General features: G+C 63.7%; 1 gene segment (V, D, J or C); it reads right to left on the bottom strand.

The window, feature by feature from the left end:
- Nucleotides 1-301: 301 nt before the first annotated feature.
- Nucleotides 302-9178, bottom strand: LOC114204162 (immunoglobulin heavy constant gamma 1-like). The segment is given in 7 exon segments: nt 302-452; nt 1315-1445; nt 2968-3291; nt 3399-3728; nt 3857-3904; nt 4195-4485; nt 8869-9178. Coding segments are annotated over 7 exon segments (1281 nt in total).
- Nucleotides 9179-14452: the final 5274 nt, after the last annotated feature.

The following is a 14452-nucleotide window of genomic DNA, read 5'->3' as shown; positions in this document are numbered from 1 at the left end:
ACCATGCACGCCGACCCCAGGGCCGTCCTGGTGAGGGCCATCCTGCCCTGATGCCTCAGTGTCTTATGTGGCCCCAGCACTATCTTGGTGGCTGCTGAGGAGGGGTCAGCATGTGTCCATCAGCTCAGGTTGGGGACACAGCCTGCTGTCGTGTTGAGTCTCCAAACGGGGGTTCAGGGGCAAGATGCAGCCCATGGTGTCCACGAGCCGAGGGTGGAGGTGCAGGCCCAGGGTGGCTGTGAGGTCAGAGGGTCGCGGGGGGAGGGCAGAGAGCGGGCCTGGCAGCAGGCCGAGCGGCATGAACGGATGCACCCGGTTCCTGTGTGGGGTCAAGGGCAGCCCTGGACACCCGCCCAAGAGGGCTGGCCCTAGGCCCCCGGCCCGATCATGTTCCTGTAGTCGGGCGCGATCGTGCGCTTCAGCTCCACCACCGAGGAGAAGATCCACTTCACCTGCAGCAGGCGGGCAAGGGAGTGAGTGGGGCCTGGAGCCCGAAGGACCGCCTCCCACCAGGGCCTGCCCCCCACACCCGGGACCACTGTAGTGTGCGGGGCTCCTGGTGGGGATGGCATGCGGACAGCAAGGGGACAGCAAGGGGGCAGTGAGTAGTCAGTGAGGGGACACAGAGGGGCCAGTGTGGGGCCAGTGTGGAGACTCTGTGGGGACAGCAAGGGCACAGTATGTGGACCGCGGGACATAGTGTGGGGACAGTGTGGGGACAGCATGGTGACACTGTAGGCTTTGTGTGAGGTCAGCGGAGGTTCTCTGTTGGGACAGTGTGGGGTTAGCATGCAGATAGCGTGGGGACAGTGTGGGGAGTTTAGAGTCAACGTGGGGTCAGTGTGGGGTCAAATGGGAACAGTTTAAGGTCAGTGTGTGGACAGCACTGGGACAGTGTGTGGAGTGCATGTGCACAGCATGGGGACAACAGTGGACAGCGTGGGGACAGCATGGGTCCAGCCTGGGGAAGCATGGGGACAGCCTGGGGACAGCCTGGGGACCCCGTGGGGACAGCATGGGTCCAGCCTGGGGACAGTGTGGGGACAGCATGGGTCCAGCCTGGGGACAGCATGGGGACAGCCTGGGGACAGCCTGGGGACCCCGTGGGGACAGCATGGGTCCAGCCTGGGGACAGTGTGGGGACAGCATGGGTCCAGCCTGGGGACAGCATGGGGGCAGCCTGGGGACAGCATGGGGACCCCGTGGGGACAGCATGGGTCCAGCCTGGGGACAGCCTGCGGACAGCCTGGGGACAGCATGGGGGACAGCGTGGGGACAGCAGGCGACACTGAAGGTACATGTGGGGACGCCCACCTTGAAGAGGGTCACGGTGGCGCTGTAGCACACGCTGAGCAGGAAGAGGGTGATGAAGATTGAGATGGTGGTCCACAGCCCATCCAGCTCCCCATCCTGGTCCTCGGCACAGCTGTCGTCCAGGAGCAGCTCTGGACAGGAAAGGGGTGGTCAGTGCCGTGCCTGCCCGTTGGGCTCATTCCCTGGGGGACAGTCACAGCCCTCTGCAACGTCAGGTGCCAGCCTCAGCAACCCCCAGCTCCCCAGCTTGGGCCTGGCCAGGGGACCCCCTCCTTCTCTGCTGTGCCCTGTGCTGGGGCCCTCCTGGGGGAAGGCACCCTGACCGACACACATTCCCCTGGGGGCCAGGTCCAGAGGGTGGGAGGGTCAGCAGAGTCCGGGGAAGGGCTGGTCAGTGTTGGGGAGTGTCCTGGAATACGAGTGTGTGGCAGCGTCAGGACAAGCTGGGTGTGGGGGTTTCGTGGATATTGGGAGGGGTCGCAGGTGCCCTGGGGCAGAGGAGGGCTGGTCAGTGTGGTCAGTGTGTGGATGAGCTGCTGAGCAGCTGGTGGGTGTTGGAGGGGATGGGGACCAGGCTAGTGTGCACGCTGAGGGTTCCCAGGACCCGCTCTGCTCTGGGCTCATGGAGGCTGTCCGGTGTGAGGCCCAGCGTTTAGGGCCCGTGTGTGTATGTACACGTGTGCGTGTGTGCGTTTGCAAGCACGTGTGTGCATGTACATGTGTGTGACTGTGCACACACACATGTGTATGCATGTGTGTGCATATACAAGCATGTGTGTGAGTGAAGGTGGCATTGCTCAGCGGGACAGGCTTCTTTTCAGTGGGTCTGGACTCAGCGTCCAAGAGGGCATCTGGGATGGTCCTTCCCCTGGGCACTCAGGGCCACCTGCCTCTGCCCCTTTGGGGCACGGGGATGAGTGTCCTCAGGAGTGGACAGGCCTGGCCTCAGGCAGGATGAAGCCGGGCCAAACCCCTGCATGTGAGGGAGGGAGGGGGCCTGTTCGTGGAGTGCCTGAGGGCAAAGGAGGGCCTGTCCCCACACACGGGTCAGGCATGGCTCTTGCAGGGGCACAGAGCTACCACACAGGGTCTCAGGAGGCCCAGGGAGCCTAGGGTGGAGGACAGGCCAGGGTCCCACAACTTGGGTTGGTACAGAGTTGGGTAGGACTGTGTGCTCATTTCCCTGAGGGCTCTGGAGGGGCTTCTGCATTCCAGGTCCATACCCTCCAGCCCTGGGTAGCTTCTGACTGGAGGGACGGCCCAGAGTGGCTGCCACCTCTGGCAAAGTCCCCACTCCTGCTCAGGCAACTCCTGCCCAGGCAACTCCTGCCCACATCCTGTGGCAGCCCGTGAAGACCTGCCCACTCGGGGACCATGCCCCCATGGGACTCGCTCTCTCCCACCAATGGTGACCCCTTGGCCTTGGAGCTAGGCCTGTCTGTGCCGCCCAGAGGTCCGGGGGTCCTGAGCTCTGCCTCAGAAAGAACCATGACAGCATCGCAGAGTCCCAGGGCAGTGCTGGGTGCTTTATTTCATGCAGGGGTGCCTGCCCGGGAGGTATGTACACAGGGGTGGGGGCTCTGGCGTCCTTGTGGGACCCTGAGAGCCCATGGGTGGGGGCTTGCTGGGGTCCCGGGCGTGTTGTTCATTTACCCGGAGACTGGGAGACGGATAGCTCTGTGTGGTGGTTGTGTAGAGCTTCATGCAATACCACACACGTGACGACCTCTCCCCGCTGCCAGCGGTTCTTGTCCACCGAGAGCTTGCTGTAGAGGAAGTAGGTCCCATCTGCGTCCAGTTGGGGTGGGGTTGTTCGGATACTGCTTTCTGGCATCTGCTGGCCATTGCTCTGCCACTCGACATCAACCTCAGGTGGGTAGAAGTCTTTGACCAGGCAGGTCACGCTGACTTTGTCCTTGGATGCCATCTCCTTTGGAGACGGGGGCAGGACGTACACATTGGGCTGATGGGCCTGCCCTGTGGGATCAGAGGTCAGCAGAGATGGTCACTCACAGGGTGGAGGGCAGTGCTTGGTCTGCAAGGCCCCGCTCAACCCTCCCTGCACCCCTCACCCTGCTGCACACCTCTGGCCTTGGAGATGGTCCTCTGGATGGGGGATGGGAGGGCTTCGTTGTTGACCTTGCACTTGAACTCCTTCCCCTTGAGCCAGTCCTGGTGCACGATGGGGAGGACACTGACCACACGGTAGGTGCTGTTGAGCTGCTTCTCACGTGGATTTGTCTTGGCCGTGTGCACCTCCTGGTCATCCACGAACCAGCTGATCTGGACCTCAGGGTCTTCTCGGCCCAGGTCCACCACTACGCATGTGACCTCGGGGGTTCGGGCAATTTTGAGGATGTCACTAGGTTTGGGGGGGAAGATGAAGACCGAAGGTCCTCCCAGCATTTCAGCGACTAGTAAGGGAGACAGAGAGCAGGGGTCAGCACGTGGGGGCTTCCTCTTGAACATCCATTCCCCCAGCAGGCTGTGGCTCGAGTCTGGCCATCTGCTTGTGGTGGAGGGCAAGGTCCTGTTGACTCACCTCGGCATGGGGGTTGCGGTGGTTCCACACAGTCACAGTCTTGGGTCACTGCAGAGAGAGCAGACTGGGCATTACTGGGTGTCTGGAGTGGGCACAGTTTTGGGTGGGTGTAGGTGGGGGTCAGGTCATGGGGACTTCCTCGACCAGGGACTGGAGTGGGGTAAACCGCCTGTGCTCACAGTGGACCAGGCAGCAACACCCAGAGGACCTCCTTCCACAATTGGGAGGCCTTCAGATGGGGGAGACAGCGGTGCTTCCCTTGTGCCCTGGGGTCGAGGCGGGCCAGCTGACCTGGCCTGTCTCCCAGTGGACGCCCTCTCTGAAGCCCGTCCTCTCACCTGGCTTGACAATGTTGGTGCTACTAGCCGGGTGGGCCACGGTGCAGGTGAAGGTGTCACTGGGCCACCTGCTGGAGGGCACTGTCACCATGCTGCTGCGAGAGTAGAGCCCTGAGGACTGCAGGACGGACGGGAAGGTGTGCACACCACTGGTCAAGGAGCCGGAGTTCCAGGACACAGTCACGGGCTCGGGGAAGTAGCCGGACACCAGGCAGGCCAGGGCCACTGTGGAGCCGGATGTGGTCCCGCAGCTGGGGGCCAGTGGGAACACCGATGGGGCCGTGGTGGAGGCTGCAAGAGAGGAGGCTGTGTGACCACCAGGCTCTCACCCCTGCCAGGGTCGGGGCAGGACAGCAGGTGCCCGGGCTGGGGTGCCCCCGGGCCCAGTGCCCATGTGCTTCCTGGCCGTGTGCAGACCAGCTGCCTGGCCTAGCTCTCTGCGGCCACAGGTGCTGGACTCATGAGCTTGGTCAGCGCTGGGTGACCACCTGGGTCAGGGTCCCCCTGGGCCGCAGGCTTCCTCTGGGTGTCCAGCCTGACCGAGCCCTCTGTCTGAGCCCTGCCCTGTGGCCCCTGGTCCCAGCCGGCTCCTGCTAGTCTCCTGAGTCCACTGCCACGCTGTCCTGGCCTAGTTGTGCCTTGGACCAGCAGGAATGTCCACCGCTTGCCCATGCCCCTCAGCCCAGAGCCCTCAACAAGGCCCGCCAACTGCCCTCCAGGCCTCACGTCTTCTGGGTCGTCCTGCAGCCAAGCAGCCCTGGCCCCCGTCCCTGCCCCAAACACACTGGACCCTCCTCAGGCCTTCCTGGCCTGGCTTCCTGAGCTCACCAGGGCCCCTCCCAGCCCGTGCCCCTGGCGTGGCCACCCCTGCTCTGGGGCCTGTTCAGCTCCTTGCTCTCCCAGAGTCCTCCTTCAGCCCACGTCGTTCCTGAGCCTGAATGCCCCTCAGCGTGGGGGGGACTTGCCCTGCCCTGGCTGTGCTCCGTGCAGGGTGCCAGCACCGCAGGGCAGCTCAGCCCCCCAAACCCAGCCAGGACTATCCCCTCTGACCCTGGTCCCCTCTGCTAAGGCGGAGGAACCTGTCTGGTGTCCCCTCCCACCCACACCCCAGGCCGGCAGCCCTGCCTCAAGCTCTGATCGGGCCCCTTGCTCTCTCCTCCACTGGGGCCGCTGCCCTGTGGCTCCCCGCCTGGCTGAGGCATGTCCACCTTTTCTGTTCCTCGTCCCCATGAGCCTCCAGAACAGGGCTCGTGCCCCTGGCCCGAAGACCTTGGCCCCCCTCGGCCCCTCAAAGGTGACTACCGCTGACCCTTCCGCCCCAGAGACATTCCCACCCAGGCTCCAGTCTCCACCCTAACGTGTCCCCCCGGGCCAGCCCCTCACCCTGTCCCCCATGTGCAGGGACGCACCCCTGGGCCAGAGCCCTCCGTTGTATCTATAGGCTGCACCTGCTCAGCTCCCACCTAGTCCAGAGCTCCTGCTAGCTCAGTCCCGCCCTTCATCCCTGGAGCTCCTGGGGAAGCCTCTGCCCCTCCTGGGTCCCAGGCCCCTGCTGACCTGAGAAGCTCGGCCTGCTCCCCTGAGCCCCGGGGCAGCCCCCTTCCCCTCCTGCTCTCCCACCTGCCCCTGCTCACCTGCACAGGCTCTACGTGCTCCCCTGAACCCCTGGTGCAGCCCCCTATGGTTCCTGCTCTCACCTGCCCCTGCTTATCTACAGAAGCTCTGTCTGCTCCCCTGAGCCCCTGGTGCAGCCCCCTTCCCCTCCTGCTCTCCCACCTGCCCCTGCTCACCTGCACAAGCACTGTCTGATCCCCTGAGCCCCTGGGGGGGCCCCTCTCCCCTCCTGCGCTCCGACCTGCCCCTGCTCACCTGCACAGGCTCTGTCTGCTCCCCTGAGCCCCTGGGGCAGCCCCCTTCCCCTCCTGCTCTCCTTCGTGTCCTGCTCACCTGCACAAGCTCTGTCTGCTCCCCTGAATCCCTGGGGCAGCCCCCTTCCCCTCCTGCTCTCCCACTCGCCCCTGCTCTCCTGAACAGGCTCTGCCTCCTCCCCTGAGCCCCTGGGGCAGGCCCCTACTCCTTCTCTCCCACCTGCCCCTGCTCACCTGCACAAGCTCTGTCTGCTCCCTGAGCCGCTGGGGCACCCCCCTTCCTCTCCTGCTCCCCCACATACACCTGCTCACCTGCACAAGCTCTGTCTGCTCCCCCGAGCCCTGGTGCCAGCCCCCTGCCCCTCCTGCTCTCCCACCTGCCGCTGCTCACCTGCACAAGCTCTGTCTGTTCCCCTGAGCCCCTGGGGCAGCCCCCTATCCCTCCTGCTCTCCGACCTTCCCTGCTCACCTGCACAGGCTGTCACTCCCCTGAATCCCTGGGGCAGCCCCCTACTCCTCCTGCTATCCCAAATGCCCCTGCTCACCTGCACAAGCTCTACCTGCCTCCCTGGGACCCTGGGGCATCCCCTCTCCCCTCCTGCTCTCCCACCTGCTCCTGCTCACCTGCACAGGCTCTACTTGCTCCCCTGAGCCCCTGGTGCAGCCCCCTACCACTCCTAATCTCACCTACACCTGCTCACCTGCACAAGCTCTGTCTGCTCCCCTGAGCCCTGAGGCAGCCCCTCTCGCCTCCTGCTCTCCCACCTGCCCCTGCTCACCTGCACAGGCTCTGTCTTCTCCCCTGAGCCCCTGGGGCAGCCCCCTACCCCTTCTGCTCTCACATATACCTGCTCACCTGCACAAGCTCTGTCAGCTCCCCTGAGCACTGGGGCAGACCCTCTCCCCTCCAGCTCTCCCACCTGCCCCTGCTCCCCTGCACAGGCTCTGTCTGCTCCCCTGAGCCCCCTGGGCAGCCCCCTACCCCTCCTACTCTCACATACACCTGCTCATCTGCACAAGCTCTGTCAGCTCCCCTGAGCCCTGGGGCAGACCCTCTCCCCTCCAGCTCTCCCACCTGCCCCTGCTCCCCTGCACAGGCTCTGTCTGCTCCCCTGAGCCCCCTGGGCAGCCCCCTACCCCTCCTACTCTCACATACACCTGCTCACCTGCACAAGCTCTGTCAGCTCCCCTGAGCCCTGGGGCAGACCCTCTCCCCTCCAGCTCTCCCACCTGCCCCTGCTCCCCTGCACAGGCTCTGTCTGCTCCCCTGAGCCCCCTGGGCAGCCCCCTACCCCTCCTTCTCTCACATACACCTGCTCACCTGCACAAGATCTGTCAGCTCCCCTGAGCCCTGGGGCAGACCCTCTCCCCTCCAGCTCTCCCACCTGCCCCTGCTCACCTGCACAGGCTCTGTTGCTCCCCTGAGCCCCTGGGGCAGCCCCCAACCCTCCTACTCTCACATACACCTGCTCACCTCCACAGTCTCTGTCTGCTCCCCTGAACCCCTGGGGTAGTCCCCCTTCCCTCCTGCACTCCCACCTGCCCCTGCTCACCTGCACAAGGTCTGCTTGCTCCCCTGAGTTCCTGGGGCAACCCCTGCTTGTGTTGGCCTCCAGTATCTGCTCACTCACAGCCGCTGGTCCCTGGTCCTTGGAGCTCATGGATCACAGCAGCCCCCCTCCCCTTCTGCTCTCCCACCTGCCCCTGCTCACCTGCACAGGCTCTACCTGCTACTCTGAGCCCCTTGTGCAGCCCCCTACCCCTCCTACTCTCACCTACACCTGCTCACCTGCACAAGCTCTGTCAGCTCCCCTGAGCCCTGGGGCAGCCCCTCTCCCCTCCTGCTCTCCCACCTGCCCCTGCTCACCTGCACAGGCTCTGCCTGCTCCCCTGAGCCCCTGGGGCAGCCCCCTACCCCTCCTACTCTCACCTACACCTGCTCACCTGCACAAGCTCTGTCAGCTTCCCTGAGCCCTGAGGCAGCCCCTCTCCCCTCCTGCTCTCCCACTTGCCCCTGCTCACCTGCACAGGCTCTGCCTGCTCCCCTGAGCCCCTGGGGCAGCCCCCTAATGCTCCCTGTCTATACCACCTGCCCCCGCTCACCTGCACAAGCTCTCTCTGTCCCCCTGAGCCCCTGGTGCAGCCCCTGCCCCTCCTGCTCTATGCTCCTCCCAGAGGTGCCTGAGTTCTGCCCCAGACTTCTGTGTGTCCCAAGGCTGCCCCACCTCTGCTGCCCGTCCCAGACGCTTTAGCCCAGGTTTGGCCCAAGATCCTCAGCCGCTGACTCCTGTAGCATGTTGAGCTCCCTGATCAGCCTCTGTCTGCTGTCTGGGTTCTGAGCACATGGGGGCCATACCAGCCCCTCCTGGTCTGCTCTGCTCATCTGCTGCTCATCTGGTGCCGCCCAGGGCCTCATGGCCAACACCTCTGGCCCTGGCCTGAGGCTTGAGCCGGCTCCCTTGGCCTGGACAGGACCCTCAGTCCACCTGGTTTCTCCTCCCCTGTGCTGAGCCAGCCCCTTTCTGTGTCCTCACCTCAGACCCATCTGTCCATGTTGGCATTGGTCCTGCAGTGGCTCAAGCTGGCCGCGTCCCCGGCGCCCAGCACAGGGGGTGAAGGGCAACCCTCAGGCTTCTGCCCATCATGCCCGTCATGGTCCTTGAAGGTCCCGGTCCTGGCCCCCTTTTGTCAGCGTCTGGTGCATCCAGCAGTGTTGGTGTGGGTGAGCCCCTCCCACGCCCCCCTCGTCCCTGCCCTGGGAGGTGCCATGGACTTCGGCAGCCTGCCTTCCCCCGTGCTGGCTCACCTGCTCCAGTCCCTCCATGGGGTCCTGAGGGCCTGGTGTTCCTCAGCTCCTGTAGCTGGTTCTCTGTCCCCATCTTAATCCCTCTGTCTTGGCCCCATGCAGACCGCACTCAGCATGGTTGGGGCCGTGGGGGCCGCTCCCCTGCAGCCATGCTCGCCCCTTCACCGCACCTCCTCCCTGCTGTGGCCCCAGACACACGTGGCTCCTCGTGGCTGAGCTCTGTGCCCACAGCCCTGCTTCCTAGCCTCCAGGCAGCCCCAGGAAGACTAAGAACAGGAATGAAACCAAGAGGCTTGGCTTGCTTCCTGAAGTTCCCTTTTCTTCTGGGTGGTTTCTGTCTCAAATGGCCTGGGGGGGGGGTGATTCCGGACACAGCCAAAGGTGCCCCAGGTGGGTGTGTGGGGTGGGGTGTGGTGGGTGCCCGGGGCCCAAGGGAGAGCACAGGAACCCCCCTCCACATGATGCTCTTAGCTGTGTGCCTCCTGAAGGGATATGCTTGCTGCCTCCCCCCGCCCCCCGCAGAGCCGTCTCAGCTGCTCTCAGCCGAGCCCTGCGGTGCCCCCAGCCCTGGTGGGCTCCTCCTTGTGGCCCCGCGAGCTTGCAGCGTGGGTGCAGACTGTCCCACCCGTAGCCTGCGGACCAGCCCTGGGCTTGCCGTGTCCACACAGCAGGGTGGCCTCCCAGGAGTATCCTGTCTCCTCTGGCTCCATCCATGCCTCGGCTCAAAATAATCTGTGTCTAATTGCATGTTTGGAGGGCGGCGTATCTGAAGGGCGCCGTGTCCCGGGTCCCCACACCCAGCGGAAAGCATGTCAGCAACCTTGGCGGGTCTCGCTGTGACCCTCGAAGCAGAGCTGGACGGCCCGCGGGAGGGTCTGCCCTTGCCCCCGACTGCCCTGCCCCGGGAGCCTGTGTGGTTGGAACGACCCCCGCCCATTGGAGGATCGTGGGCCATCGGCTCCCCCTGGCCTGCCCTGTGGCCCAGTCCCAGGCTGTCCACAGAGAACAAACAACCTTTTAGATTCTCTAGGAGAAAGAAGGAGGGATTTCCTTGAGGGCCGTCAGGACACAGCCTGAGGCCCAGGCCTGCAGCTGTTAGTAAGTGCTCTGGAGAAGCACCACCTCACAGGGTTCCGGGACCTCGTTCCCTCCTGCAAATGTCCCCGAGACTGTCGATTAGCACAGAGGCAGGAGTTGGCCGACTTCATGTGGAGGAATGCAGGGAGGAGTCGCCTGACGGGCATGTTCGGACAGGAGGGTGTCCCTTCCGGTGACTCATTTGCAAGGCGGGTGCACGGTGCACGCGTGGGGGCCGTACGTCAGGCTCCGGGGAAGGCCAAGCTGGTGTGCCGTCATGCTGCTGGAGAGAGAAATCTCTCGTGGCTTTCCCTCCACGTCAGGCTGCTGGGGTTTCCTGTCTTCAGGATTGACGGGGGCAGAATCCGTATGGGGTCCGACACAGCGCCTCTTTCAAGCAGTGACCATGAGCTTGGATACCTGGATGTTCTTTCTTATGGAAAGGGAGTGTTTTGTGTGTGAAGGTGCAGCAGGGCTCCCGCCCCAAGCCCCCGCACACCTGCACCTCTCGGGCCGTTCCTGAGGAGCTGCCCGGGCAGTCAGCCCCTATGGGCACGTGTGGACTCCACTCTGTTCGGCGTGTGCCCGGTCAGTGGGCCAGCTGCAGAAGGCTCCACGCTGTCCCATCCCCCTGCACCGTGTCCAGAAAGCACACTACGGCCGGGGGGATGAGGTGTTTCCGGGGCTGGGGGGAGGGCGAGGAAGGAATGGGGCCCAGAGGCGATCTTCTGCGGAAGGGAACTTAAGAGTGTTGCCAATGAGATGGTGGAGCAGGCGGACAGCATCCTCCAGAGCAGGGCTGACCAGGGCAGCACCATGGACAGGGCCCCACAGGCCTGTGGTTGGGGGCATGGGATGCATTGCTCAGGCTCATAGGCGGGGACACACCACAGGTGCTGAGACCACCGTGGACTGTGGACTTTAGTTCACGGTGATCTACTAATACTGGCTCATCGTTCGTAACAAAGGTAGCACACACATGCAAGCTATTCCGAGCACCCTCTGGGCCCTTGGACGGGCTCTGGGATGCGAGCAAAGGCTCCTTTCTGCTCTTGTTATCTAGAAACCTAAACTGGTGTGCAAGAACACGGTCTTCCAGTCGTAAGAGAGGGAGGTCACGGGGATGATGGCACCGAGATGGTGTGGGGACGCATGCTGCCTGCACTCCCCAAGGGGAGCGTGGTCATGTGTGGACTTGTGCAGCCTTGTGGAGTTACCAGGAAGTCAGGAAAGAGGACAGACGTGCACTCTGCTAGGATTTACAGGGCACCTTCCATGTCGGGGTCTGTGCCTGGCATCACTGAACACCTTCCACCGGTCAGGGTCCATTGCCGGCATTATTGAACACCTTCCAGAAGTCAGGGTCTGTGTCTGGCATGACTGAGCACTGTCCACGGGTCCGGGTCTGTGCCCAGCTTGACCCAGCACCTTCCATGGGTCAGGGTGCATGCCCGGCACGACTGAGCACCTTCCACAGGCCAGGGTCACTCCTCGGCTTGTGGCCCCGTCCCTCCCACCCCCGTCTCCCTCTTCATGGGGCTTCTCCTCTGTGTCTGCGTACCTCCTCCTCAGCCTCTTGGAAGGACACCCGCCATCACATTTAGGGCCCGGATCATCTCATCTGAAGATCTTTAGCGTCAATCACATCTGCAAAGACACTTTTCCAAACAAGGTCACATTCAAGGTTCCTGGGATTAGGCCGTGGCCATAGCTCTCGGGGGCCAGCATCAGCCCCCTGTGCTGGGTTTGTAACAGAAGGAAAGAAAGAGGGACAGAGGGACCCTGAGAAGGCAGCCCCTTACTGCCGGGAGGGCCCGTGGAGGCAGCATCCCTGGCAGTGTCCACCCAGGGGCCTGCTCTCAGACTGCGGTCCTCGTGTGCCAGGCAGAGGCCCTCCTGGCCGGTGACCTGCACACCGGCCTTCCGGGCTTGGGGGAGATGCATTCTGCCTTGTGCAACGGCCTCTGGCTCTGGGGGCCGGTGTGAGTCGAGCCCTTGTTGTCCTTGTGCTGTTGTCCATGGGGCAGGTCTCCTGATCTGGGGCACCAGTCAGAGAAGAAGACACTCAGGTCTGTCCTTGGGGGACCCCCAGTCCTGGAGATGGGAGGAGGGAACCCAGGCCTCGACCTCCGGAAACCTTGCGATGGGTGTGGGTCTTGTCAGCTCAAAATGAACAAAACTCTCTTAAAATTTTATCCTATTATCTACCTATCATCTGTCTATATCTGCGTGTGAGCAGATAATCTCTGACACGGGGAAGGGCAAGCACGGCCTCGTTGCCCTGTCTCTGGGCCTACTCTGCCGGGCGCACGATGTTGGCGTAGTCTCGGATGGGCTGTGGCTTCTCCTGCAGGACGGTGGCCAGGACCCAGCGCACCTGGAAGGAGGGCATATGCGTGAGGACAGCTCATGCTGGAAGCGCCCGCTCCCTCCGGGCCTTCCCCGCCCTGGCCGAGGGGCCTCCAGGCTCCCACCTTGAACAGGGTGGTGGCGGTGCTGTAGCTGACGCTGAGCAGGAACAGGGTGATGAAGACAAGCAGGCTGGCCCACAGCTCGTCCAGCTCCTGGCTCTCAGTGGCATCCGCACACAGCTCCTGGAGCTCCAGCTCTGCAGGCATGGGCCAGTCAGCCCTCCCCGGTCCAGCCTCTGCCTGGGCTGGCGGGGGGCGGTCGGCCTGGCCCCCCACCCCGAGGAGGGGAGACAATAATGATGCCCTGTCCTCAGCCGCCCTCCTGCTGGTTGGAGTGGCAGCCTGCCCTGTCCAGCCCGCCTTGTCCAGCCCACTGTGAGCTGCCCCTGGAGGCCTGGCACTTGTGGGTGTTTTGTGTGCATGTGTTTACGTGTAGGTACACGAGTGCGTGTGTGCGTGTTTTTGCGTGCGACTGTGCCTGTTTGTGTGTGTGCCCATGTGTGTGTGCACGTGTGTGTGTGTGTGTGTGTAAGAGCATGACTGGAACTTGGGGTCTAGGGCTGTATGAGACCTGCACACAGGCGGGTGAATGATGGGGGTGGGCTTGGACCCTGACTCTGACCTCTCAGCCTCCTGTCCTGGGATGGGGCCAGGAGCCTGTTCTGGGATGCGGTTCAGCTCTGCCCAGTGCAGCTCATCCCGCTCAGTACAGAGCAGCTCAGCTCAGCACAGCCTGGGGGGAAGGGAGCTCTGCCTCCGTACCCTGACTAAAAATGGGGTGGGAACCCCAAGGGGCCTCAGCAGCCCTGGAAGTTCCCCTTTCTTTATCTTCTTGGGAAGTGTGTCAGCATGTTAGGGTTTATGTGAGGCCCCTGTGCCGAGGACACAGTGGGCTCCTCTCCGTGGCCCCTGCTGCCCAGCTCGTGGCCTCTCTCCCTCGATGCCACACTGACTCGCTGCGCTGCAACACCCAGTGGTGGTCACCGGGATGCCCCAGGAAGGGAGGGGCACGGGCACCATCACTGCTGCCCCTGAGGCAGCCCTGCGAGGGAAGGGTCGTGGCCGTTTGTGTATGAGAAGCCACAGCCTGTGCGGCCACGTGCCTGGGACGTGGATGCAGGGATCCTTGTGGCAAGTACCTGTTCCTGTGTCCCACTGCCTGGTGGGAGTGGCTCTGGGGGTGAGTGTGTGAGGCCATGGCCCCCCCGGCCTGTCCTGCCGGCTGGCAGGGGACCTCGCCCACTGCCCACACACTCCTTCCCGAGCCCGTGTCCCGCAGCTGGACTCTTACTGGGGCTGCAGCTGGGTGGTGTGGCCAGGGAGGGCTGGCAGGGACCGTGCGCAGGCTGGACCTGGCTGTGAGGATGGCCGGTGGCTCTGGAAGATTGCTGTATCGGCTGCCGCCTGGGATGGACTGTGTCATGGATCTGTTCTGTGGGTGCTCACCACGGCTGTGGGGACCATGGAGTGGCATGTGATTCTGGCCTGTTGGGGCAGTTGCCCACTGGTGACACACCTGTGATGTGTGTGGAGCTGTGACGGGCTGCTCTCGGCCTTACCTTCACACTGTGGTCACATCCCGCCTCTGTGTTCCCTGAAGCCCCCAGAAGGTCTGAGCGCACACGTCGGAGAGGCCATGGGCACCTGCCAATGCAGCTCACGGTGTGAGCCCCCGTGAGGCCTTGTGCAGAGTTTGGAGCGGGAGACATCAGGATCCCACCCTCTGGACCCTGGATGCCCAGGGCCCGCCGTTCCCGAGCAGGGAGGCTGTGTGGAGGGGGCCTCTGTCAGGTCTGCTGCCCTCGGAGGGACATTCGGGCTCATTTAGAAGATGCGAGAGGCTACGGCATGGTTGGGCTGGGAGGCATGGGGCAGAGCCAGGGCTCCGGGAAGCCTGGACGTGAAGTCTGGGGGAGACAGTGCCCAGCCTGACCTCCCTGCCCCCCAGGGCAGTCTGTCCCAGTCTGCTTGCCCCGCCCTAGGCCCCGGGGACAGGTGCTGTGTGGGAGGCAGAGGGCGAGCACCCAGTTCCTTGGAAGGGCCCACGATTCTGAGAGAAACCACAGGGCAGGCAGAGCCCCCCCCAGGGCCTGATG

The sequence above is a fragment of the Eumetopias jubatus genome, unplaced genomic scaffold (assembly GCF_037043125.1).
Source record: "Eumetopias jubatus isolate StellerSeaLion01/CBP00866 unplaced genomic scaffold, mEumJub1_p1.0 scaffold_7, whole genome shotgun sequence".
NCBI lineage: Eukaryota > Metazoa > Chordata > Mammalia > Carnivora > Otariidae > Eumetopias > Eumetopias jubatus.
The sequence above is the reverse complement of the archived record's forward strand: the minus strand, read 5'-3'. Positions and strand labels throughout refer to the sequence as shown.